Below are 26,981 nucleotides of genomic sequence, written 5' to 3' on the forward strand. Positions count from 1 at the left end.
ATTTGGACCACTGGGCCGCTTTACAAATCATAAATATGTAAATAATGTATAGTCAAATCAATGCACCGTAAGATTGCTCTTTCAGAGCTAAATAATGCGGGTTCAGTCAATTAATTTTTCAGATTGTTATGTCAGCACTGGGCCGCATGGTGAAAAGTTGGCAGTGCATGCGCATTACAATTCTGAGGCTGGGGGTTCGAATCTGGGCTCTGACCTTCCTGTGTCCAGTTTGTTTGTTCTCGCAGTGCTTTCTCCATGTATTTCGAGCTTCTTTCTATATTCCTAAAACATGCATGTTAGTTTCATTGAAGACTGTAAAATGCCCTTGGATGTGAACGTGAGTGGTTGTTTTGCGATGCTGTATGTGCCCCGTGATTGGCTGTCCACCACTCCAGGACGTATCCTGCCTCTGGCCCAAAGTCAGGCGAAATAGGATTCAGCTCACGTGAGACCCTAATCAGCATTTAGCAGTATAGAAAACAGAAAGATGGATCTGCGGTGCCTTGGATAGCAAGATACGGAAACAACACGAGGACAAAACACATAGGAGTTGTCTGCACAATCTGCGTTGGATGGTGAGATGAATGGATGGATTAATTTCTGGTTGTACATGAGAGAAGACACTGTGATTAGTTTCATTCTCTGAAGAAGCATGGAAAAAAAGAAAAAATCAAATCACACACATGATTATTATTATCAATAACGAATATAGCAAGCTGGGATTTTTTTTAAACTTCAGAATTCATTCTGCTGTTAGCATCATGAGTTATATTAGTAATAAGACTAGTGAGCCATTCCAGAAGCAGCCATATAAGCACCTGCCTGCTCCACAGATGAGCTTATGTGTTTTGGAGCACAAGCATATCCTTTCTTTCTCCACACCTTGGCCTTTCCATCACTTTGGTCTCATCAGTCTATCAAACTTCCAAACCCCTTGTCAATCTTTGCAAAATCCAATCTGGCCTTCTGATTCTTTTTGTGGATGAGTGGTTTGCATGTTGTGGGATGGCCTGTATACGATATTTCTTCTCTCAAAGTCTTCTTCGAACAATGGATTGTCATACATTAACCTCTGCCCTGTGGCGGTTGCTCGAGACTCACTGACTGTTGTCTCTAGATGTATCTTCACGGCTCTCTTCGTATTTCCCGTCATCAACTGCTGTTGATTCCTTTGGCTTGCCTATTAATGTCTGTTGCTCAGTAGCTTCCTTCTTTTCAGGACATTTTTGATTGACTGTTCCCAATGTTTGTGCAATAGCTCTGCTCGATTTTCCCCTATTTTCTCAGCTCGAAAAGGGTTTGCTTTTCTCCAATAGACAGGCCTCTGGTCTTCAGTTTTGCTTAACAGCATTTGTCACAGGTAAAACTCCAAACCAAAAAGAAGCACCATCTAATGTTTGAGCGGTCAATCTAAAAGGCAACAACTGTGTAACTGGAAACACCCATCAGTCACGTGTTCTAATACTTTTGCTCAATTAAAAAATGGGCGGACTCAAACAAAAGGTGCTTTCTCTGGAGTTGTTTCACACATCTAGATGTAAATGCTCAGAAATAAAAGCTGATTTCTGGACATTTGTCCAAAATTCATTCTTTTGATCCGATACCATAATGTTTTCGCTGTTCAGCAAAAATAAAGAAGTTGACCTGACCACTCCAATATTCTGGCCTGGGACTTTATGTTTTAGCATGTCTGCGCATTTTAGGCTACTTCCATTCACATTCATTTTGCAGTAGTTTGCACTGATTTAAGCGAGTAACTAAAAAAGTTTATTTATTTTTTTTTATTCTTTGATGAGTCTTTCAATAAAAATGCCACTGCTTAGAGATGTGAACCAGAGCAGCATGGTTCGGAAACACCAGAGTCTGGCACAGTGTGGTCCACTCAGTTCGTGAGTGTGTGCACTGTTTGTGCACCGGGCCCACAAAGGGGGCTCTGTTTTTCAAAAAAAATGCACAACCATTTCCTTACACTGTTGACTCAGCAGGTCTGATCATGAATATTCCTGCCTTGTGTCTCCCTCTTTAGATCTGCACTCTCTTGTCCTGTTGTTTCTTTTTTTTTCAGCTCTGTTCTTCAGTTTTCTGTCTGTCTCTCTCGCTTCTCTCCATGACTAAATTATTCATAGCTGTTGATTGTGCTAACTGGCCGGTGCATTGCTGTTATGCAGGAGGGTGCATTTCATTGTGCTTCTGTGTGATGCATGTTTATTCAGTGCCTATACAGTACTGTATATGAATAGAGAGGCGATACGCTGTGATAGCCAAAAGCGAACAAATAGATTGAAAGATCCTTTCGGCTGCTAATCATCTTCTCTGTCATGGAGGAGATGAGCCTATCCCGGCATAGTTTGGACTAATCACACACATTCACACCAACTGGCCTAAGAAATGTTTTGAGAAATTGTTTTGAGTAAATGAATGAGGCTTTTGGTTAGATGTTTTGCATAAATCGATGACAGACATATGACACATGACCTGAGGCAGTCAAGTAAATCATTGGAAAGAACAAAATTATAACCCCCCCCCCCACCCCAGATAAATGTGCTAATGCTCCGAACACCACAATTAATTATAGAGCTATACACCACAATGTGACATAGCATTTCATTACAGAAAAAATATTTTAAAAAGTTTATTTATCACACCTCAACTGCAAACACTCCGATTAGTGTAAGAGGTCATTATTTTTCTGGAAAATTTTATATTCCCTATTAGGGCTGAGGTATACTGTAGAAACCCCTTGAAGTTAGGAGGGCCCAGCCAAGGGCCCTCCGTCATCTCTCAAAAGAAATCGCTGATGCACGTCGTCATGTATGAACATGTTATACATCTTTTAATTAATAATTCTTTTTATGTATGCATACGATGCATATATGCAAGTTATATTTATACTGTGTACAGTTTTCTGAAACCATCCATCATCTACCGCTTATCCGGGGCCGGGTCGCGGGGGCAACAGTTTTAGCAGGGAAGCCCAGACTTCCCTCTCCTTAGCTACTTCGTCTAGCTCTTCCCGGGGGATCCTGAGTCGTTCCCAGGCAAGCTGGGTGACATAGTCTCTCCAGCCTGTCCTGGGTCTTCCTCGGGGTCTCCTCCCGGTGGGGCATGACCGGAACACCTCACCGGGGAGGCGCTCAGGAGGCATCCGAATCAGATGCCCAAGCCACCTCATCTGGCTCCTCTCGATATGGAGGAGAAGCGGCTCGACTCTGAGCCCCTCCCGGATGACTGAGCTTCTCACCTTATCTCTAAGGGAGAGCCCGGACACCCTGCGGAGAAAACTCATTTCAGCCGCTTGTAACCGGGATCTCGTTCTTTCGGTCACGACCCATAGCTCGTGACCATAGATGAGGGTTGGAACGTAGATCGACCGGTAAATTGAGAGCTTCGCCCTTTGGCTCAGCTCCTTCTTCACCACGACAGAACGATACAACGTCCGCATCACAGCAGACGCTGCACCAATCCGCCTGTCGATCTCCCGCTCCCTTCTGCCCCCACTCGTGAACAAGACCCCAAGATACTTGAACTCCTCCACCTGGGGCAAGATCTCCTCCCCGACCCGGAGGGGGCACTCCACCCTTTTCCGACTGAGGACCATGGTTTCAGATTTGGAGGTGCTGATCTTCATCCCAACCGCTTCACACTCGGCTGCGAAACGCTCCAGTGAGAGTTGGAGAGCCCTGTTTGAAGGAGCCAACAGCACCACATCATCTGCAAAAAGCAGGGATGCAATACTGAGGCCCCCAAAACGGACCCCCTCAACGCTTCGGCTGCGCCTAGAAATTCTGTCCATAAAGGTTATGAACAGAATCGGTGACAAAGGGCAGCCTTGGCGGAGTCCTACCCCCACTGGAAACGATTCCGACTTACTGCCGGCAATGCGAACCAAACTCTGACATCGGTGGTATAGTGACCGAACAGCCCGTATCAGGGGGTTCGGTACCCCATACCCTCGAAGCACCACCCACAGAACTCCCCGAGGGACACGGTCAAATGCCTTCTCCAAGTCCACCAAATACATGTAGACTGGTTGGGCGAATTCCCACATACCCTCGAGGACCCTGCTAAGGGTGTAGAGCTGGTCCACTGTTCCACGGCCGGGACGAAAACCACACTGCTCCTCCTCAATCTGAGGCTCGACTTCCTGACGGACCCTCCTCTCCAGCACCCCTGAATAGACCTTACCAGGGAGGCTGAGGAGTGTGATCCCTCTATAGTTGGAACACACCCTCCGGTCCCCCTTTTTAAAAAGAGGGACTACCACCCCGGTCTGCCAATCCAGAGGCACGCTCCCTGTTGACCACGCGATGTTGCAGAGGCGTGTCAACCAGGACAGCCCCACAACATCCAGAGCCTTGAGGAACTCCGGGCGGATCTCATCCACCCCTGGGGCCTTGCCACCGAGGAGCTTTTTAACCACATCGGTGACTTCAGCCACAGAGATAGGAGAGCCCACCTCAGAGTCCCCGGGCTCTGCTTCCTCCAAGGAAGGCGTGTTGGTGGAGTTGAGGAGGTCTTCGAAGTACTCTGCCCACCGGTTCACAACGTCCCGAGTCGAAGTCAGCAGCGCCCCATCCCCACTGTACACAGTGTTAGTGGTTCACTGCTTCCCCCTCCTGAGACGTCGTATGGTGGACCAGAATTTCCTCGAAGCCGTCCTGAAGTCGGCTTCCATGGCCTCACCAAACTCTTCCCACACTCTGGTTTTTGCCTCGGCGACCACCGAAGCTGCGTTCCGCTTGGCCAGTCGATACCCGTCAGCTGCCTCTGGGGTCCCACAGGCCATAAAGGCTCGATAGGACTCCTTCTTCAGCTTGACGGCATCCCTTACTGCTGGTGTCCACCAGCAAGTACGGGGGTTGCCGCCACGACAGGCACCAACCACCTTACGGCCACAACTCAGATTGGCCGCCTCAACAATAGAGGTACGGAACATGGTCCACTCGGGCTCAATGTCCCCCGCCACCCCCGGAACATGGGAAAAGCTCTGTCGAAGGTGGGAGTTGAAACTCCTTCTGACAGGGGATTCCGCCAGACGCTCCCAACAAACCCTCAGTATACGTTTGGGTCTACCAGGACGGACCGGCATCTTCCCCCACCATCGGAGCCTACTCACCACGAGGTGGTGATCAGTTGACAGCTCCGCCCCTCTCTTCACCCGAGTGTCCAGAACATGCGGCCGCAAATCCGATGATACAACTACAAAGTCGATCATCGAACTGCGGCCTAGGGTGTCCTGGTGCCAAGTGCACATATGGACACCCTTATGTTTGAACAAGGTGTTCGTTATGGACAATCCGTGGCGAGCACAGAAGTCCAATAACAAAACACCACTCGTGTTCTGATCGGGGGGGCCGTTCCTCCCAATCACGCTCCTCCAGGTCTCACTGTCATTGCCCACGTGAGCATTGAAGTCCCCCAGCAGAACAAGGGAGTCCCCAGCAGGAGTACTCTCCAGCACACCCTCCAAGGACTCCAAAAAGGGTGGGTATGCTGAGCTGCTGTTTGGTGCATATGCACAAACAACAGTCAGGACCCGTCCACCCACCCGAAGGCGGAACACCAACCCTCTCGTCTACCGGTGTGAACCCCAATGTACAGGCACTGAGCCGGGGGGCAATGAGTATGCCCACACCTGCTCTGCGCCTCTCACCGTGAGCAACTCCAGAGTGGAAGAGAGTCCAACCCCTCTCGAGAGAACTGGTACCAGAACCCAGGCTGTGTGTGGAGGCAAGTCCGACTATATCCAGTCGGAAATTCTCTGCCTCACACACCAGCTCGGGCTCCTTCTCTGCCAGAGAGGTGACATTCCATGTCCCAAGAGCTAGCTTCTGCAGCTGAGGATCGGACCGCCAGGGTCCCCGCCTTTGGCTGCCGCCCAGCTCACATTGCACCCGACCCCTTTGGCCCCTCTCATGGGTGGTGAGCCCATGGGAAGGGGGACCCACGTTGCCTCTTCGGGCTGTGCCCGGCCGGGCCCCATGGGTGTAGGCCCGGCCACCAGGCGCTTGCCAACGAGCCCCACCTCCAGGCCTGGCTCCAAAGTGGGGCCCCGGTGACCCGCGTCCGGGCAAGGGAAACCTTGGTCCATCTATTGTATTCATCATAAGGGTCAATGAGCCATACTTTAATCTGGCCCCTCACCTAGAACCTGTTTGCCATGGGTGACCCTGCCAGGGGCATAAAGCCCCAGACAACTTAGCTCCTAGGATCATTGGGACACGCAAACCCCTCCACCACGGTAAGGTGACGGCTCACTCAGGGGAGTTTTCTGAAACATTTATTTAATTTGAGCATGCAACACTTTGGGTTTTTTTTTCTCTACCCCCCCCAATTTTGCTGCTGTAGACTGCAAATTTCCCCAATGTGGGACAAATAAACGTTATCTTATCTTGTCTTGTCTTATCTTATCTTAAAAGCTGAGTTTATGGAGATTTGAATGATGCACTACATGTTACAATTGTCGAATTTGAACCGAAGCTTGGGGAGACTTAAGATCCTGTAGTGTTTTCAAGTCCTATTGAACATTTTAAATCCATTTTCAAGGCACATATTGTGAAAAGAAATGAGACGAACATAAAGATTCAGCTTTTTTGTCTGTTTTCGAACATCCGTAGTTCAGTGACAGGAACACTTACACAGATTCTTACTGTATGGGAGAAATGTTCATAATAATAACTTTTTGTATATTTCAAAAAGAGACTAAAAAAACTATGCTGACACTCCAAATGGTTCACAAATAGCTACAAATTTACTTTGGGTGCACCTTTCCATAGGCGTTTTTGCCAAAGTTGACCAAAGAAGAAACGGTCATTTTCAAGTGTTGCATCTATTGGAGTTTTGTTCAGACAATTTTGACGTTTACCTCGTGAGGATAATTACATCAATCCATTTTCTGATCCACTTTATCCTCACCAGGGCTGCGGGTGTGTCGGAGCCTATCGCAGGCGTCTTTGGGCAGGAGGCGGGGTACACCCTGAACTGGCTGCCAGCCAATTGCACTCGTGAGGATAAGTGGTTCCTGAAATGGATGGATGGATGATTATATTGTTTGAGTATGCCTGCATTCATGACAATTAACAATTAATTGTCTTTCCTCTGAACTCAGTTGAAGTGCCACAAATACTGTAGGTGTCACTAGGTCGTTAACTACCGGTAATTCACTCCCAAAGACGTTTCTGAACATCTTTTCAGACTTGGTCCAGAATTGGCTGGTACTGAATGAGTTAAAGATGCAACCAAGAGAGCATTGAAGGAATGAAGGAAGAAGTACAGTAAAAATGAATACAGGATACATATACATGAATCGGTATGTCGGTAGTGTTACTTTATGTAGAAATTACATAAAATACCCCCCCCCCCCACCCCCCGGCACCCCAAATTTGATTTACTTTGCCCCTCTCTGTGAAAATGTTCAAAACTGACATGAACATGGAATGTTCTTTGTTGCAGGTACACTAAAGGGGAGCTAGACATCGCCTACATCACGTCACGAATCATAGGTAAGTACACAAGAGTCACAAGTATGGCTGAATATCACCTGAATCATCGAAAGCAGGTTCCATTAAGCCCCGTTCCTGTCCAATTGTTGAATGGGTTAATGCTAGCTGAATATTACGTCTACAAGACTTTAATGTTTGTAGATACATTCTTGAAAAGCAGTTTCAAAATATTTCAAATATCCTATCCTATTTATTTTAGAATGTATTTCTTAACACTACTTTTTACAGTCTCGTCATGCACATTCTCGTTTGATTTCTACCTTCAAGGTCCCGTTAAATATATGTATTTAATTCATTTTTAGTATGATCCATTTTGAACTGTGGATGTGTGTCTTCTGTCCTTTCCATCTCACTCAAAACCAAATAAAAAAACTGTACAACCGGAATCCAAAATCTCTAAGGGATCGCAACGCACTGCGTGATGCTTCCAAATCCGACTGTGACCTGACTTTCACAAAAAACGACAGTTGGCTGATCATCCTTTGCATATCGGGCAATTTAGCGGAGCCACTCCTTGCTCTGGTAACTTTGCGAGCCTTTACCGATTTCTGAGGCTCCCCATACAATAGGTTATCATTTTTTTTTATTCATAGGGAGTTTCAGTCAAGGAAGGGTCTTGTTGCTGCAAAAAGAGGTCATAGAAGAGAATAAAGACAAAAAATATAAATATATTGAAGGGCGACCGTGCTATTGATCAAGTATTTGAATTTGAACATTGTAATAAAGTGCAGGCACACATATTGCAGTATGTGATAGGATAGTTTGTGGAGTCAACTCTCTCACCTCTCTATTTATGTACTGTTGTTATTATTATTACTCATTCAGTTATTTTTGTTCAGTCTTTTCTAAGTAAGGTCTTTGTTGCAGATGCCATTTCTGGGAAATGAAGTAGTAAACAAAGAGGTGCATTGTGAAATATGGATGCTGTGTCATTTTTCAGTGATGACCTACCCAGCAGAGGCTGTACAAATTGGCAACCAGAACCATGTGGAGGACATCCGATCCTTCCTCGACAGTCGCCACGCTGACCACTATACTGTCTTCAACTTGTCACAGCGCAACTACCGAGGGGCAAAATTCTCCAGCAGGGTAAATTAATGACCTCATCCTCTCCAGTGCATGCATCAATCATTTTGTTTCGATCCCCAAATGAAAAAAAAATGGATAACCTATCAGCTTGTTTCCCCCCAAAAGATGAGAGAAGCCTGGAACAGAGCAGCCAAGTAGTTGGGTGTTGTGTTGCTCTACTGCTGCTGCTGCGCTCTAACTTGCACTTCTCTTTCCTCTTGCCATGTGTTTTGTTTCATCACTACTTTTCCTTCCTTCCCGCTGTTGATATCATCCTTTTCCTCTCACCTCAACTTTTCTTCTGCCATTTGTGCCCTACTCCCTCCCCAATTCTTCTGCAGGTTTCAGAGTGTAACTGGCCTGCTCGCCAGGCTCCCAGCCTCCACAACCTCTTCGCTGTTTGTAAGAACATGCATAACTGGCTGAAGCAGAATCCCAAGAATGTGTGCGTCATCACCTGCTCGGTAGGCTCCTCATACCATTCACTTGCTTCGGGTAGTTCAAGTAACGATAGGCTTTTACCAGGAACCCATTCTATTATGCCAGTGATTTGCCATGTTGAATATGGTTCCTTGAATGCATCATGTTACCTGGCGTGCGGGTAGCTCCCTAATGCCTAAAATGCAAGGTTTGTTTTAAGAAGACATTTTGCTTCACAAACACATCAGAGACCAGGAGAAACTGTTTGGAACAATATGAAATGTGCTGTTATTTTATGAGTTAAATGGTTTTATATTTCTTGCCAATTGTATTCAGTCACGCTGCATCATAATTAGAAAGAAAGAGAAATTTGCTGGGTGTCATTGCCGTGTGCTTTTTAGGATGGCCGGGCACCTTCAGGTGTCTTGGTTTGTGCCATGTTTTGCTTCTGCCACCTCTTCAACAATCCAGTTCCCGCCATGCAACTCCTCAGCGCAAAGAGACCAGGCTCGGGGCTCTGGCCGTCACACCGCAGGTTAGCAGCCATCTTGTGACATGACATCAGCGGTGGGTAGAGTAGCTAAAACATGTACTCAAGTATGAGAACTGTTACTTTGGAATAATGGCACTCAAGTAGAAGTAAAAACTCCAGAGGCTCTAAAAATATATTTTTCCTGAGTCTAAAATTATACTTGCTAGAGCTTCAAATATGTAGGGTATATTTAACACAGAAAAATATTTAGGTTTAATATTTAAGTAAATTTTACAAGGAGAGTTTTGGGGTAAATTTGACTTGTTTAATAATGATTACCGGTAGTTTGGCAACCAGTTCAGGGTGAACCCCGCCTCCTGCCTGAAAGACAGCTAGGATAGGCTCCAGCCCACCTGAGACCCTCCTGAGCATAAAGCGGCTCGGGTAATGGTAAAGGGGGTGGGGTGGTGAGGGTGGGGGGTCATCCAAACTAGCACTGTCATTGCGTTGCCCCAACAGTCCCTTCAAAATTTCTTGTATCCCGGGGGGTCACCAACCAGTTTGAATCAGGGTTATTTCCTGGTTAGTAATTAATGTGAAGGGCTATCATTTTGATACACACTTCTGAAATGACAAATTTGCTCAAATCACTAACCGGTTCAGGGTGTCCCCCGCCTACTGTCTGAAGACAGCTGAGATAGGCTGCGGCACCCTCCGCAACCCTTGTGAGGATAAGCAAATCGGAAAATGGATGGATGGCTGAAATCACCTTTAATAATTGTATTATTTCTAGTTATATTATAAGTCCTTGTAAGGGGAATTCAGGTTTTTATTTAATCATTTTATTGAACCACATATGTCATGCAAATATAGGTAGCTCTTAAATAAACACATGCACAAACAGGGCATGCATTCTTGGAGAAATGTCACCATTTGGGGCGTCCAGATACAGAAGAGTTTGGAGTTCCTAGCGTCACTGAAGACAGTGAAACAATCACCCTCTGGTGTAATACAAAGTGCTTGTGAATATCAGATCCAAAGACATGACGATCTGTCGTCATATTTCAACCCTATGTTTTTTGACATGTATAATATTGCAGGATCCCGCCTGTCCTCTATGTTGGGCTTTGACATCGGAGAACCATTGTATCCATTTGATATGGAATGATTAAAACACAATCAATTGCATAAAGCTACCTTGGACCGATCACCACTCAATCACAGAACTGACACAGGAATATTGTCCTCTTGCAGGTACATTGGGTATGTATGTAGCATGGTGTCAGAGAAGCCCAGTCTGCCCCACACCAAGCCTCTGATGATCAAGGCTCTCACCATGAGTCCAGTTCCCTGCTTCAACAAACAACGGAGCGGCTGTCGGCCTTTCTGTGATGTCCTCATTGGAGAGACCAAAATCTTCACTACGGCACAGGAGTATGAGAGAATGAGGTACAGCCACATTTTGATACGGCAAACGTTGACTTAAATATTTTGATACAAAATACCATATCTTCTGCAAATAAAATGATTTAATTCAAGAAAAAAAGATCTTCGTCGACCAGCCACCTGTTACAATAGTCACTTACAGTATCTGGATGGTTGAAGGGCAAGCGAAATGTTGAACAATCCAAGTACTTTTCATTTTTTGCTGACGGAACTTTGTTCTTGAGTCAAAAATTGTTCAATATTTCAAATACAATTCAAATTGATTCTATCCTTTTATATCTAGAGAGCACCGAGTTCAAGAGGGCAAAGTGGTTTTTCCGCTAGGTGTCAGCGTGCAAGGAGATGTCGTAGTTTCTGTCTATCACATGAGGTCCACCATCGGGGGACGCCTGCAAGCCAAGGTGCACATAACTTCCCTCTTTGCCATTGTCTATCTAATAAAATGCAGTGGTTGAAAAGGGAAGTGGAAAAAGAGATAACACACAATTAATATATATACTTTTTTACATTTGTGGTTCGTCAAGTTTCACTTTCCCTATTCACTGAATTTTTTATCACAGTGCTTTAAAAAATAATAACATTAACTCAAACCAATGTCAAATAAACTAAAAATCTGTCTTTAAACATTTGGTGTTGAAAGTAACCCTTTTTTTCATCCATTAGGTGTCTAACACACAAATTTTCCAGATCCAGTTTCACACTGGCTTCATTGCTCCTGGGACCACTATGTTAAAATTTAACAAGTAAGTCTTGTTTTTCTTTTAATGCAGTCGAGTGAATTGATTTCTCAAATAAGTAACTCAGTGAAATTAAATTAAGCTTCAGAATAGTTTAACTGGGGTGGCACAGTGGCCGACTGGATAGCACATAGGTCGTGGGTTCGAATTTAGGCTCCGGCTTTGCTGTGTGAAGTTTGCATTTTCTTTTAGTTTTTTTCTTTCTGCTTTTCTCCCGGTACTTCGGTTTCCTCCCACGTTCCAAAAACATGCATGTTAGTTTAATTGAATATTCTTAATTGTCCATTAGTGTGTCTGTGAGTGTGAATGGTTGGTTGTCCATGTGTGCCCTGCGTTTGGCTGGCGACCAATTCAGTCGGTACCCTGCCTATTGCTCAAAGACAGCAAGGATAGGCTCCAGCACGCTCGTGACTCTAGTGAGGTTCAGATAATGTTTGGATGTGACGGGAGGGTGGGGGGAGGGGGTGGTAAAGTGATTAACAGTGTCCTAAAAATATCTTATATCCCAGGGGTCACCAACCTGAACCAGAGTTATTTCTTGGTTACTACGATAGCTAAGATAGGTTGAGGATAAGCGATTTAGAAAATGGATGGATGGATGGATGGTAGAGCCGATGACCCCAGATCACCTGTCCTGGTGTTTTGTAACATTGGTGGAGCAGCCAGGACACCTCTCATGTTCAATTAGAGGTACTATTACCGTGCAGATCCTCTTGCAAGAAATGTCGGCGTATTAACATAATTTGCAGTAACTTTTACTTTCTGGCAATTATTTTGTTGGCCACTTTTTTTTCATGACTTTTAGCAGGCTATAGCGTGCTATGTCCGTAAGACATTGGAAATACAGTGAGGGCCGAAGCTGATGTTAAGAATGAGATTCCTTCTAACTAATTTAATATCAGCCGTTTTTCTCAAATTGGGAGAGCCATTTTAACCATTTTGACAGATTTTTGAAGGCCTACAAAAAGTTTTTCTGATTTCTGTAGCTATATAAGCATGGAGCTGACCTAAGGAAATCTTTAACCCTCTTCTTTCATCAGGACAAAAAAGTACATTTCTAACTTTTAAAATTCTCTTTTACCATTCTTAAATAAACAGCAGCTGAACATTGGTACGTTTATTCAAAATGTTTGTTTTCAAGAAAAGAAAAATTCAGAGAGAAACTTTTTGTGAAAGGATGCATTTCAAGTACAACATTCACTTTCATTTTTTGTTGCATTTGTGATACCTCAATATCTATACAATGCTTTTCCTACTGAATAACAACATAAATAACACCAATAAAAGTCAAAATAACAGTTTGCAAGACAACCACTGCACTGATACATGACCTATGCATGAGATTTGCAAGAACTTTGTGTGTGTGTCTGTATGTGTGTACCTGCGTGCGTGTGCTCGTCAAGGGTGACAATGGGACTTGATCATCTTTTTTTTTGAAGAAGAAGCTCTGTTGTAGAGAAAGCTGTCGGTATTTATTCACGTTCTCATCATCACAATGCTTTTGCACACCACCTCACCATGTAGGATCACCGTACCACACCCACTCACACTATGTGTGGACCAAGATCCGATGAAACCCACTGTCATCAATTGGTGATTATCATATTGAAATCATTCCCACAGCCTTGATAAGCCCTTTTCAAAATATTTTTTTCGTTTAAAAAAACACACCAAAAACGTATTTTTTATTTTTTGAGTTTACGCCTGTCTTGCATCCCTCATTTCTCCCGTCAGACCAGAGCTGGACGCATGCGACTCCCCAGACAAGTATCCCCAGCTGTTTCATGTGATACTCGACGTGGAGGTGGAGAGCTTAGACAAGCAGAAAGACCTCACGCCGCCTTGGGAGCAGTTCCCATCTAAAGACCTGAGTCCCAATGTGCTTTTCTCCTGCCATCAGGAACATCAGGATGCTCTCGCCATTGCTGGTACTTGCCTTACTGATTATAATGCAGTGGTACACAACTGTTAACTAAAAAGACACTATGTATGAATCAATGTATTTTACGCCATATGCCTAAATGCATTTCAGTGGAACGTTGTGTCTCAATCATGGGTCATGATAAAATATAATAAATAAATACCTCTATATGTATTTTTAAATGATGTTCAATTAAAGTTTTTGATACAGTGACATTTATTTTCTGTGCACTGATAATTGTAGATATATTTCAGTGTTTACTGCATTTATGCTGCAGAATTCACATAGAATAGCACTGTTTGACTAACTTTCACAAACTCTCTAAGTAACTTTTATTTCTGTTCCAACAAGATGAGATGGAAGGCTTGGATTTGGAGGGTAAGACAGCAGAGTAGAGTCCTGATAGAGTCATCGTTTGGCAGTGAAAAAAAATGCTTGGATTGGCTCTGATACAAATCATCATTCTAAATATGCGACGCTATGATATATGAAGCACATCAACTAAATTTGCTCTGCCGTAGTGAAATAAAAAGTTGTGACTAGATCAATCAGCACTTTGCGTAAAGTTAACAATTTTCATCACCCAGAATTTGGGATTGTTGTAGATTTTGAGTGTTGCGTAAGATGATGCTTGTCGACCTTATGCATTTAGTTGCCCATTATCTATTATTTCCTTCTTTACCCTATTTTTTCTTTACCTGGTTTTTTACTGTGCCTCATTTCCCCAAATATATGACTCCCTATAGCATCCATTTTCACTCTTTTGTTTTTCATTTATGATTGACAACATTTCTGTGTTTCTCTGTGTTCTCCCGTCTATTTTCGAAATGATCCTACAGAGCCGAGCAGGCCACCCGGAGGCCGTGGCGGTCGAGGCCACTGTGAGGAGAGTGAGCCCTCTGACGACGAGATGATCTCTCTCTCCAGCCAGCGAAGCAGCACAAGCACAGCTCCACCTAAAGGGGATCAGCCTTCTCCAACGCCCGCCGAGCCCAATCCATCTCGGGAAGTAGACCTTCTGGGCTTGGATGGGGACGAGATCAAGGAACCACCTCTCGTGACCAAACCTCCAGCTGCTGCAGCTGCAACTACTGACCTACTAGGGGACTTGTTTGGGGCTCCACCCCAGCCAACCAGCGGGCCATCATCCAACCACTCCACTCCACATAAAACAGTACAGAGCTCTGCCTCGCCATGTGCTTCCCCTGGCCCTCCAGGTGAGGATGACTTTAAGTACACAGTACTCAAGCAAAAATGGATTTACGCCGATAGCTTTGCAGACCTCTTAAAATGTCTCATAAAACGTTCATGGTCCGAGTGAGCTTGTTTATTGCATGGTGCACCTCTGTTGACCATGGCAACAGTGCCTTCTGTTGTCAATAGATTTAACTGCAGTTACTTCAACTCAGACCACATCAAGTGCACCATCCAAAGTGGTCTTGCAATCGACTTTATACAGAGGGTTTTTTTTTTTTTTTTGGAAAATTAGAAAACCCTAAACTCTTGGGGTGTGCCTGGCAACACAACATCAAACACAAGAAGTTCAGGTCAACAGTAACCACTCCCTTTTTGCAACATGGAAGTAACCTTTTGCCTCTTGTTAGTAAACATTCTGAAGACATACATAAGGGGTGTCTAAATTTTCGTTTGAGAGCTGCGTACTGAAAAATGGAACGGTGAAAGGGCCCACTTTGATATTTGTCAACTTTTTGAAATACGCTAAAGTCACTCAAGGAAACAATTATATATTATTTGGATTGTCTAGTTAATCGCATTAGCTTTCTGTTAGAGGTATTCAAGCAAATAGTTGACAATTTTTCCAAGTTTGTGGGGGTGGCCACCACCCGTCTAATCCAGCCCTGCACTCAATTGCAGCCGAATCCCATCTCCACATTCAGAACCCAAAAAGGAACAAGCTGTAGTTAAGTGACCATTTTTCAAACAGTTACTTGAGGATCTTAATGATGTGATGTCTTCATAAAGCAGCCATCAAGCACAAACTGGAAGAAATTGTTTTTGCGTCAACAATTGAATCATCTTTATTTACAACAGTGTTTTGAAGATAAATTGTTTTATTCTTTGAATCATAAACAGAGAAAAGTTCTACGCAAATATATTACCGGTATTAGTAATTGCATCTATTTTTCGGACACCCTCCCTTATCATTCTGCCCAGCTTCATGTTTTTTAACGAACCTTGAGGCCCATGTCAAATGTTGTTTTTAGGTGGTTTTTTTTTTTTTGGTCATGTCGCGGACCAGTGAAAAATGGATGGCGGGCTGCAAATGGCCCCCGCACCGTAGTTTATACATCTTGAAAAAGGTCTATAGATGTGTGATAGAAGGCGTAATAAATACAGGGTACTACAATGTTGACTGTATTTAATTAGATTATTAAGCAAACCCAAATAGAAATTATGAACGTAGTTTTCTTGCAATTTTTATGGCATCCCCAGTGTTTGACCCCTTTGGAGTCAGTCCTATGCCGAAGCCTCAGGAGATGATGGGTTCGTTCCTCGGACCAGGTAACATGGAGCAGCCACATTCCTTCTTGCATGCCACTCGCTCTCCATCCGCCACCTTGCAGCCCACAAGCTTTGGTGAGGCATATCTCTGCTGTTCTGTTGCACACTGACACAACATTTTGGAGAAGATCAGTACCGATCTGTTGTCTGTGACATTCCGCTCCATGTACAGCATGTTATATTGTAAATCCACTGTTCTGCTTTAATTAATTAAATTTCATGGTCTTTGATCTTGCGCATTCACTGCTAAAAAATTGTATCACAAAAACAAAAAAGCAACTGTGTACAGTTATTGCTTTTTCAAAGTTTATTTGTGGTCATGTAACCAAAATAATTTACACCTAAAAATACCAGGTTATTTACATGATTCCCAAAAAACATCCATGCATCTATTTTCTAAAACGCTTGTCCTCATAAGGGTCATAATAACTGGATAACAGGCTAAAGGTGGGGTACACTCTGCACTGGCCGTAGGTCAGTCACTAGGCAAATATATAAAAAAAAAAACACTGACATTCACATGGGGCTCTTATGTTCGTGACCACCGCAAGTCCGGCACAGTAGACAACCCAAACCTACGTTGAGACAGTTTAGACTGAGTGTTGTTAATTGTGTGGAAGGGTGGATCTGTAGGTTGGTGGGCTGCACCACTGTGGGGGTGTTTACACCCAACTAAATTCACCGGTAATCAAATCGATTCCTCTCATTCCATGCTGTTTACATCTTACATCCGCCACATATGTCCATGGACCTCAGAATCTGTATGCCTATTTCTTAATCAAATTCACCAAACTCGCATTAGATCACCTGGAGCCGTATTCAGACTGTATGTGGCATAGGCACAGGCATAGCTTTCGACAGACGTTCTGCCACCAAAATTGTTACTTCAAGGACATGCCCTCGCTTAACTCGGACTCCCAGCTTGAGACGGACCAACCTGCCAAATTAAAAAAACATATGCAGCGAACCTTGCGTTTGCACGAAAATCAGGAGAGGTCACCATGGGCCATTTAATCAAATACAGCCCTCAAAGTCTTAGCAGAGGCATATTATGGAGATGGGAGACAGGCCTGGAGAAAAAAAAAACACACACACAAGCATGAGAAGATCATGCAAACGCTGATGGGGTTCCAACGGAGATTCTAACCCAGATCTCTTGACTGTGAGGCAGGCAGGCTAACACTCTTTCATCTCTTTGCTGCCTCCCACGAATTTTGGGTAATCATTTGGCACTTCCTACCCACTTTCTACACCTGAGAACTCACCCACCTCATGTGGTTTACTTTGCCACCCGTACTCTTTAATTGCTACATTTTTGGTTTTATTTTGTTTTTTTAAAATTAGCGATTCGAGAGCAGCACAGCGAAATGATGTTTAGCATGTCTGCCTCATGGTCCAAAGGTTCAGGACATGAATCTGTCCTGCCTGGATTCTCCGGGTGTTCCGGGTACTCTGGATTGCTGCCCTATTCTAAAAGCATGCAACATTCAGTTTTATTGAAAACTCAAAATTGGCCATAAGTGTCAATGTCTTTTCAGCCTGCGATTGGCTGGTGAGCATTCCAGGGTGTACCCTCCTCTCGCCCAAAGTCAGGCGGGATAGGCTCAAGCTCTTCCTCAAACCTAATGAGGGTTGTAAATCACTGTTCTTGAATAGGACGGAATTCCCCCGTCCAAACTGTTACCCCGACTGTCAACATCCAGCAGCAAAACGTCATGGGTGGCTGGGAATGGAACAGGACAGCCACGACAAGCGGAGGTACACCTGACTGCACTGATCATTGAGTGGAAGCCACTACTATTTCTTTGTCTAGATACAGTTAAAAACAGTGATGCGAGAGTGAGCCATATTTTAGTCATGATGAAAGGTTACACTCACTGCGACAAGAAATGAATATCTGAATCTTATTCTATTTTTCAAGGAGGAAGCCTGGGAATGGGCAGTCGATCAGCCACAACGAGCCCCACAAGTTCTGTCCACAGCACACCCACCCATCAAAACAAGCCAAACACCCTGGACCCCTTTGCTGACATCGGTAACCTCGGGGGAAGCCTTGGAGGCGAGTTACTGCTCATATTCGCAGATATCTGCATTGTAGTTTCTGTTGTCCTTTACTGTAGTGTGCCATAAACTCAGCCCTTTCTTCTAGGAGGTTCTGGATTCTCCAGCAAGCCCACTACACCAACAGGAACAACTCCTTCCTTTCCTTCCATGGGCTCCCCATCGCGGCCTCCTCCATCTCCCCAGCATGCAGGAGGGTGGCAGCCTCACTCAGGCGCTGGCTTCCCATCATGGCAGCCTAACACTAGCACAGGAGGCTGGCAACCACAAGGACAAGGACCCACTCCGCAGCCAAAGCCAAGTCCTAGCCATACATCCATGCCTCACACTTCACCACAGAACCGACCCAACTATAATGTTAGTTTCTCCGCAGTTGGGGGTGGATCACCCAGCGCTGCGGGCAAAGCACAGACAGGAATGGGTGAGAGAATGAAACTTGGCGACATTACCATTTTACAAAAAAACCAACAACTTGAACATATGTTATTTCATCTATAAGTGTTACAGTAGCTTTCGTCGCACCCCTACATACATTATTACCTGAATAAATAATGAATGCCTCTTGAAATGTTGCCCCTTGGTTGCATTCGTTTCACACAGGCTCCAAGCCCAAGGCTTCCAATGCCAACTTTGATGACCTGCTGTCTGGTCAAGGCTTTGCAGGAGCCAAAGAGAAGAAAGGCCCCCGGACAATAGCAGAAATGCGGAAAGAGGAAATGGCCAAAGAGATGGACCCTGAGAAAATCAAGGTAGAAGCTGTTTGTTTGTAGATGATGAATTTGGATGGCTGAAAGCCTATACATGTATGAATGTATTGTCTCTCGCAATAGATTGTGACTATACACACCCATTAGGCAGGGGTGGGCTGGCCTCCAGGGAAGGCATGAATTTATGAACAAACACAGTCACAAAAGTTCATTTGAACTGGAATAGATCAACTTCTTAATGGTCGTTATGAATCCCTGAAGGACACAAACGTTGATTTCGTTGAATCATTGATTCTTTTAGGTAAATATATTCATCTTTAAGTGTCTTAACCTTTGACCAATTTGCGTACATATATATGTGTGTGTGTGTGTGTGTGTGTGTGTGTGTGTGTGTGTGTGTGTGTGTGTGTGTGTGTGTGTGTGTGCGTGTGCGTGTGTGTTATATATTTATTTAGACACACACACTCACACTCTTGTCACGTACTTTGCGAGTGTGCGCTGTGACGCAGTCAGCCGTAAGAGGATGAGTGGTGTGCATCAATGCCCAGTAAGTCATGTCAATGCACACACATTGTAAACATTATATATGGTGACATATTTGGTTTTGTGTGACGTTCTTTGTCGCCGTGAGTCAAAGTTAGCATCACTGCGGTAAGTGGTTTCAAGAACGGAAACGGGAAGTACTGTGCTAGCTTACTCGATGTTGACTTAACAGTGTTTGATAAATCTGTCTTGTGTTTGACACCCCATGGTATTTCCATTTGCGTATTAGTCCTTTTTTGTCCATTTAAACTATTTATGTTCTCATACTGGTTCACATAAACACTGATTGTGATCTGATGGGCACACTCAATTGTAACTTTTGAGTTTTGATCAAACAGTATAAAAATCGGCGTTGGAGTAATGGTGAGTTGCATAAAAGTAAAATGATATGACTTGATGAGAATGTTTTGAACCACAGTGGGCTTGTCTGAGCCAGTAATCCTAGAATGTTCTTGAGAATGTTAAAAATGTGGCCATTTAGACAAATTGTTCTGGAAGTGGATTAGTTAGCAGAGATATGGATATGTTGGCAGCACTGCTATGGGCTTAGCTGCCGCTGTTGTGAAAGCGCTATATAAATCAGCATGTATTGTATTGTATTGTATTGTATTGTATTGTATTGTATTGTATTGTATTGTATTGTATGGCTACAACGGGGCCCAGGGACAGACTTAGGCATCTGTCACAATTCCGAGTTACTTAACAATAAAACTGAGGCGCAATTCTACAGTGTGCAGTTCAGCATCAAATTACACCTTCAAGCCCACCTAAATTGATCTTGGGTGTTATGACAATATGCAGTGCATGGAATTAGCTGATGGTGAGTCGGACAGCTCCAATGCAAATCGGTGTGCTACTTTAACATAGTAGCAATTAGCCACTAGAGGGCTCATGAATTGGCAGACCGGTGGGGCCAGAGGTGCATTTGTCCAATACCTTACATACAGCCTCGCTCCATGCACCACATGTAGAGCATGTGGTGCATACACATGTGCTCCATGCACCACATGTAGATCCCGACAACAGAGACACTTTGGGAAAGTGAACTGTTCCTCATGTTTGCTAGCTCGCCCGATAATGAGCCCACACATGACAGGTTTGTCCATACATTAGCACTGCGCTTAGTGTTTTGTGTGGGTCCCCACATAACAGAGATGCCCGAGGCATTGTTTATGAAACACAGTGGCATGCTTTTTCAGCCTGCATCTGACGACTGACACGCATGACTGACTGGTGAAGGTCAGTTTCAGTGGACACGACTGTCTTGCAGCCTCAACCTGGGCTGTATTTTTCTTTGGAGCCTTATTTTATGTACTTGATGATTAAAAAAAAATAATATATCAGATATAATATATACAGTATATGAGCCACCCCCCATTTGAGTGGAAATCACATTTGGAGGTTTATCAGCGTATTTAAAATAATCTTTTGGGGGCAATCAAATCATTCATAAACTTTTTTTTTTTTTTTTGCTGTACGCGGGCCGGCCCAGTCCCTGTCCTCTGCGAATAGTGGGGGCCCGCTGTATAACACAATAATGCATTTGGAGCTTTGAAGTAAACATTAAATCGCATAAAATTTGTGTTTTTTTATTTACCTGCGATTGCACTCCAACTTCCCCTACAGTCCAAGAATGTGCTCATTAGGTTAATTGCTGTTGATCCAGATGTGAGTGTGAATGGTCGTTTGTGAGATAAGATAACCTTTATTTGTCCCACACTGGGGAAATTTGCAGTCTACAGCAGCAAAATTGGGGGTTTAAAAAAAACTGCTAACAAATCCAGGGTGTTGTCTCCCACTCATCAATGCATAACTACAGTGAAATGTAAAAGGCAATCATTTCATATCTATTCATTACTTGCTAATGACACCTTTGCCTGTTTGTTTTTCAGATTCTAGAATGGATTGAAGGGAAGGAGCGGAACATCCGTGCCCTCTTGTCCACTATGCATACAGTATTGTGGGAAGGAGAAACGCGCTGGAAGCCAGTTGGAATGGCCGACCTGGTAACTCCTGAACAGGTCAAAAAGGTCTACCGCAAAGCAGTCCTCGTCGTCCACCCAGATAAGGTCAGAATAAATAAGACAATAGTCATATCTTTTCTCATTTAGTGAAGTAGAAATAAGATGAAGGCAAAACCCCATCTGGTACTGTTTCAACACATCTGCACTGGCTACTTCTAAAATATACAGGCTGACTTCACTTCTTTTGGCAGCTTAACTAGTTTTAAATGTTCTTTTAGCTTAACCCACAAAAATGTAGGATGTAGTCTAATTTCAACTTTAAAAAAAAATTCTAATTATCATTCATTACGGTTATTGTCATGATATCCCCGTAAAATCTAATGTCCTTTCATTATAGAGCATGAAACTACTTTTTAATTATTAACATATTTCCTGGGATTTGCTGTGTGAAATCACATGGTTCTACTCATTTATTTTCAGACGTGCGGCATCCATATCAAAGTTTAAGTCATCAAATATAATATCTTACCACATAAAAGTTACATGTTGGGTTGAATTCTTGTATCTCCGAAATCATCACTTTTCAGGAGACACCTCAAGCGGCATGCTTGTTCACCCATTACCATCGCATCATCAAAGAGGGCAAGCCATTTTCAGCCCTTTGATCAGCAATTTGTAATCAAAATAAAAATATCAAATAAATAATGCCCCACACATGTGGACTGACCAATATATTAGATTTGTAAATTTAAAAAAAAAGAAGCTGAAATATACCAAATTATGACCTAGGCGGTTTTAAAGGTAGCAATATTTAAGTTGGTGTCAAGGAATCTACAAAAAGAGCTTTGTGTGTTTCAAAGTGTGACCCAAGTGTCCCAGCAATGCGAGCCAACAATTGGATGAGACGGGGTATAAGCCATCAAATCATCATCTTATTTTAATCGATGTTGCACAGGAACTTTCTGATACATGATACAATGAGATAAAAAATGAAAGTGATCACCAGAAATATAATCACTCCTTCTATAATGTGATGTGTGAAAGATCCAAAGGTGGGCCTCAGCCAGTCAAATAAAGAACTATTTTCCTGATGAACAAAATGGGCTGTATCATGAAGGTGGGTAATTATATTATCAATAGTGATGTTATAGTCCGGCACAAAGGTACAGCATTCAGATCCAATCACAGAACAAGTTCCCCCTCGCGCCGCCAGGAGAAAATCCAAAGCTGCTCTGTTTTGTAAAGCGAGCAGTCTAACAGAAGCGAGTTCACTCGACATGAGCATCAGCGCCCGGCTGGTTTCATTCGCAATAGTTTCGATTGCATGAGACAGATCGGCGATTTGATCTAAAGACGACATAACGCCATAGAAGGGGAGAAGGGAACCAAGTGCGTTCTTGAATGGGGACTGATGGTGTGTCCAGAATAAATCGGAAACAGCCCGTTTCAGTCTGGGAGAATGAGGTTTCTTCGGCAAAGATTGAGTCACTCTCATAGCCGGGATGACATACGCTAAACCACAGCGTCCTTTGTAATCCACTGGAAGATAGGGGTAAGCCAGGTTCCCACACACCCAGTACATTCCCACTGGAGCGGATACGGAGCAGATGGCAGTGACGTGAGCGAGTGCGTTGAGCCGAGTTGGGCCTGCCTTCTCCAGGCACTGCTGGGGCCTTGATTTCACTGACTGAAACTCGTTGTCGGGATGTCTTGGGTCCCATTTAAATGTGTGAAGGCAGTCCGATTCTCCTACACTTGCTGTCCCGTCATTTTCCAGACACCAAGAAAAGCTCTGAGGAATCAGTTGTACTGGCACCGGTTTGGGTGTTTTCAGGCACCTGTTGCAGTTTGAGTGCGGTCCCGAACAGTTGAGGGGTCTCATTTTTGACAGACGAGGGCATTCGGGGTGAGCGTAAGACTGAGAAAAAGGGATATGCAGCAAGTGACAAGTGTCGCAGTCAGAGGCGGGCAGGGCCATCAGAGGCAAGCCCTCTCCAGCCGTGTAGGGCATAAAACCACAGACATAACAGCTGGAATTAGGCTGGATGTGGCGGGCTACTTGCCAAGCCATCGTCAGGAAAACGTTGATATCGTCTACTCTCGCATCCGGTGACTTTGTTGCTTGCAGCGCCCCGAGGATGGATTCCACGAAAACGACAACCAGGAGAAGCATGGCCATCCTTTTTCACTGAAATCAAGAATGTAAAAAATGAATGAGAACCAGGAAAGGAATGAAATGAAAAACACCGACCAGGTGACCGGGAGATCATCTGTGGAATACGAGCGTGTGGAGTTTCCTCCCCTCTCTTTATCCTCTCATATCAGCAGGCACACGCACTGCATGTCACATGTCCCATTCATCAATCTCTGCTAATCAATCCATTCAAGGCCTAAACCTTGTCACGATCAAAAGAGGATACTCAGGCTTTCAGGAGGCTGCAATGAGATATCAAGAACACTTTGACAACGGTCAAATGGCACTGCGGTTGAGCGGTTGACCTGCCTTTGCTTGAGTAATCTTCTGTCCCAGTTCATTGTTTGTATGACACCCACTTATGTACTTTGGTTTTTTTCCATTTTCGACTTAATGTATGTGTGAACAGGCTGCGTTTGTTGACACGGTTTCTTTGCTGACTGCTGCCCCAGAGTAAAGTGCATATCTGCATTCCTCACCAGAGAGCATGATTGGGAGGTTTCTGACTTTCATTTCAATAGGAGATAAAGCTCAAACCTTGATATCAGTAGAGGCACCACTTGTTGGGAGGAAAAAAAACAACAACAAAAAGAGCCTCCAGAAGAAAGCACATAAATGTCTGTTTGAATACATTTACAGTACCAACATTATACACAATGGACGGGGCCTCTAACAAGGTTAAGAATCACTGATTTAGAGTGTTCAATCAGCCCGCCATGCATGGTTTTGGAATGTGGGTGGAAACTGGAGTACCCAGAGAAAACCCAAGCAGGCAGGGGTAGAACATGTACATTCTACACAGGAAGCCCGGAGCCAGAATCAAACCTTGCACCCTGCACTGTGAGACCAACGTGTTAACCAGTTTACCACTGTTCCATCCCCAAACCCATTGAAAATATTGATTTAAAAATATATCTACCTGTATATATATATTAATCTTCGCTGATTTTTTTTCTCTGTCATTTCCCCTCTCAGGCAACAGGACAACCCTATGAACAGTATGCCAAGATGATTTTCATGGAACTAAATGATGCCTGGTCCGAATTCGAAAGCCAAGGACAAAAACCTCTTTACTAAAAAATGGAGTGCAAGGGAATGTGGGAAGAGAGGATCCTGACACTTTTTCATATCTCTCTGGTCAATATTTGTGTTGGTACAGCTATTTTGGGGTTCTCACTGTCACTTCCTACTGTATTTTGTGCAATATTACCACCCCCTTGTGGGGTGCACTTAGCTGTGAAGTAGCTCAGCAATCAAAGCTGACACAATGGAGTGTCTGGGCTCCATTTGACTTGACAAGATCAAACTAGAACAGTCGATAGTGCGCACACAAGATAAGAGAAAAACACATCAGTGAGTGGACAGTGAACAAATGGGGGATCATGTAAGTACACCAATTGTTCCCATTCACGGGCTATGGATCGTGACCAAAAGAACGAGATCCCGGATACAAGGGGCCGAAATGAGTTTTCTCCATAGGGTTCTCCCTTAGAGATAGGGTGAGAAGTTCAGTCATCAGGGAGAGGCTCAGAGTCGAGCCGCTTCTCCTCCACATCGAGAGGAGCCAGATGAGTTGGCTCGGGCATCTGATTAGGATGCCTACTGGATGTGAGGTGAGGTGAGGTGAGGCATGTCCCACCAGGAGGAGACCCCGGGGACCACCCAGGATACGCTGGAGAGACTATGTCGCCCAGCTGGCCTGGGAACGCCTCGGGATCCCCCGGGAAGAGCTGGAAGAAATAGCTGGGAATCAAATAATTCGCAAATTTTTCAGCGGTAGCTCTCAAGGGGTTTGCTCAAAGCACAAAAATAAATCTGTGTAACTTGGAAGGACGGTGATTATTGTTTAATTTTCTTTTCTCATGATATGCACAGGATGTTTATTCATGTTTTTTAAATCCATGCATTCAATCCTAAGTACCGATATGTCTTTCGGTATTTAAAAGAAAAAAAATCACATGGTAGGTTCAAGAAATATCAGAAAATGGCTGACCCTGAATAAGTTAAATGTTTTGTTCATCATTATCGCAGTTTACCAGGACTCCTTCATGATAATAGTCTAAATAAAGTCCGCTAGTCTTTTGCTCTATTTATTAAAAAAAAAGACTTGCAGATGTCTGAGCCAATAACTCCTCGACAGAGTGTCAAACTAGCAGCGAATGGTCGGATAGCACTCTTTCTGTGTGTTCAGCCTTTTGTGGGTTGCAATACAAGTTTCAAACCACAATACAGAAATCACCAAATTTTATGCAATACCACTGCTCGTTTGAACCATCTGCTCCTCTCCCAATTGGTAAGAATGCAATAATAGGTTTGTGTTGCAATGTTTTATGGTCAAAAATGACATGATGACGTAATACCGATGGTAGTCCTTTATTTAATGTATCCATAAGTCGGCCGGTACTGTAAAAATGTCATGAAATGTATTACTTGATGCCATGAGCTTATTTTGTATGACAATTCCTATCAGAGCACTGACACTTTTATTTGTTTTAATAATGCTCACACAGTTTGTCAGGAATAGCATTAGCATTGTGTTATCTTCATTCAAAGGACATACTCCCATTTGTCAACATCATTACATCTGATTGTAATATCTGATTCTAGGACATATTTTAGGACATTTACAGTACATTTGCAGTTAGGACAGTTGATGCCCTTTGTCGGTTCAAAATGATTTTAACCCTGTTTACTGTTGTCATTTTTCAGTCGTCTGTTGTCATCTTTTGTTTTCAGGACTCTCTCATCTGTATTTTGTATAGTGACTGAAAACCGCTCAAAGGAAAGGACACTTTCAGTTGATATCTGGGATCTGAAATGGTTTGAAATCCGCAAAGTGCGGTGGACACTCTAACCGTGGCACTGGAAAAACAGGAAAGGAAGTGCAGACACACGATATGTACTCTTTGTACTTTACATCCTATTGTGCTCCACTTCCATGGACGATCAACATATGAAATAACACATAAGCTCCCTTGCTGACTGAATTATCCATCTGCAGTCTTACAAGTCGACAAAAAACTAAAACATATGTGTTGTACTCAGTGGATGTGTTTGTTTAAATTGTAGAATGTATGGATGTGATTTGGACCATTGTATGTTTTTTGTGTTTGCCTATCTGCTGTTAACGTATTACTAAACTGAGTAAAACGCTATGGGCATGTTCCCTTTTAATTTGTACTTTTACTGTCACAGAAAAGGTAACGGGAAACTGAAGAAGGTGGGAGGCGGACACTGGTGATTTCAAAACAAGCAAAGAAGCCTGTGAGGGCGGTAAATCCAGTTGTTATGGTCAATAGGCGGCCACCACCTTTGGTATTTAAAACGCTTTACACTCTTTGCTCATTTACTTACTGATGACGCAGCATATGGAGCAACTTGGGGGTTCAGTATCTTGCTCAACGACACGTCAATCGGGTCGCA

The 26,981-nt window shown here is 43.8% G+C and overlaps 2 protein-coding genes across 7 annotated transcripts in view; one reads left to right on the forward strand and one right to left on the reverse strand.

Moving 5' to 3' along the window:
• dnajc6 (DnaJ (Hsp40) homolog, subfamily C, member 6) overlaps positions 1 to 26,981 on the forward strand; it is a 79,105-nt gene that overhangs the window by 10,571 nt on the left and 41,553 nt on the right. For 3 of the 6 annotated variants that reach the window (XM_052073355.1, XM_052073356.1, XM_052073352.1), the window contains 16 exons: positions 7,453 to 7,502; positions 8,443 to 8,591; positions 8,912 to 9,034; positions 9,392 to 9,525; positions 10,717 to 10,911; positions 11,192 to 11,309; positions 11,572 to 11,651; positions 13,380 to 13,573; positions 14,406 to 14,783; positions 16,021 to 16,164; positions 17,746 to 17,847; positions 18,011 to 18,148; positions 18,239 to 18,571; positions 18,751 to 18,899; positions 21,293 to 21,469; positions 24,534 to 26,713. In XM_052073355.1, the coding sequence (XP_051929315.1) occupies positions 7,453 to 7,502; positions 8,443 to 8,591; positions 8,912 to 9,034; positions 9,392 to 9,525; positions 10,717 to 10,911; positions 11,192 to 11,309; positions 11,572 to 11,651; positions 13,380 to 13,573; positions 14,406 to 14,783; positions 16,021 to 16,164; positions 17,746 to 17,847; positions 18,011 to 18,148; positions 18,239 to 18,571; positions 18,751 to 18,899; positions 21,293 to 21,469; positions 24,534 to 24,635 (2,566 nt within the window). In that variant the 3' untranslated portion in view covers positions 24,636 to 26,713. Of the gene's footprint in view, positions 1 to 7,011; positions 7,056 to 7,452; positions 7,503 to 8,442; positions 8,592 to 8,911; positions 9,035 to 9,391; positions 9,526 to 10,716; positions 10,912 to 11,191; positions 11,310 to 11,571; positions 11,652 to 13,379; positions 13,574 to 14,405; positions 14,784 to 16,020; positions 16,165 to 17,745; positions 17,848 to 18,010; positions 18,149 to 18,238; positions 18,572 to 18,750; positions 18,900 to 21,292; positions 21,470 to 24,533; positions 26,714 to 26,981 lie in introns of those variants that run through there. The other 3 variants (XM_052073357.1, XR_007963628.1, XM_052073353.1) reach the window with 3 other exon arrangements.
• Positions 22,275 to 26,981, reverse strand: part of LOC127605691 (syncytin-A-like) — a 41,808-nt gene continuing 37,101 nt past the window's right edge. The window contains exon 2 of the mRNA XM_052073461.1: positions 22,275 to 23,552. Within this exon, the coding sequence (XP_051929421.1) occupies positions 22,302 to 23,543 (1,242 nt within the window). The 5' untranslated portion in view covers positions 23,544 to 23,552 and the 3' untranslated portion in view covers positions 22,275 to 22,301. The remainder of the gene's footprint in view (positions 23,553 to 26,981) is intronic.

Source organism: Hippocampus zosterae, chromosome 8 (genome assembly GCF_025434085.1).
Source record: "Hippocampus zosterae strain Florida chromosome 8, ASM2543408v3, whole genome shotgun sequence".
NCBI lineage: Eukaryota > Metazoa > Chordata > Actinopteri > Syngnathiformes > Syngnathidae > Hippocampus > Hippocampus zosterae.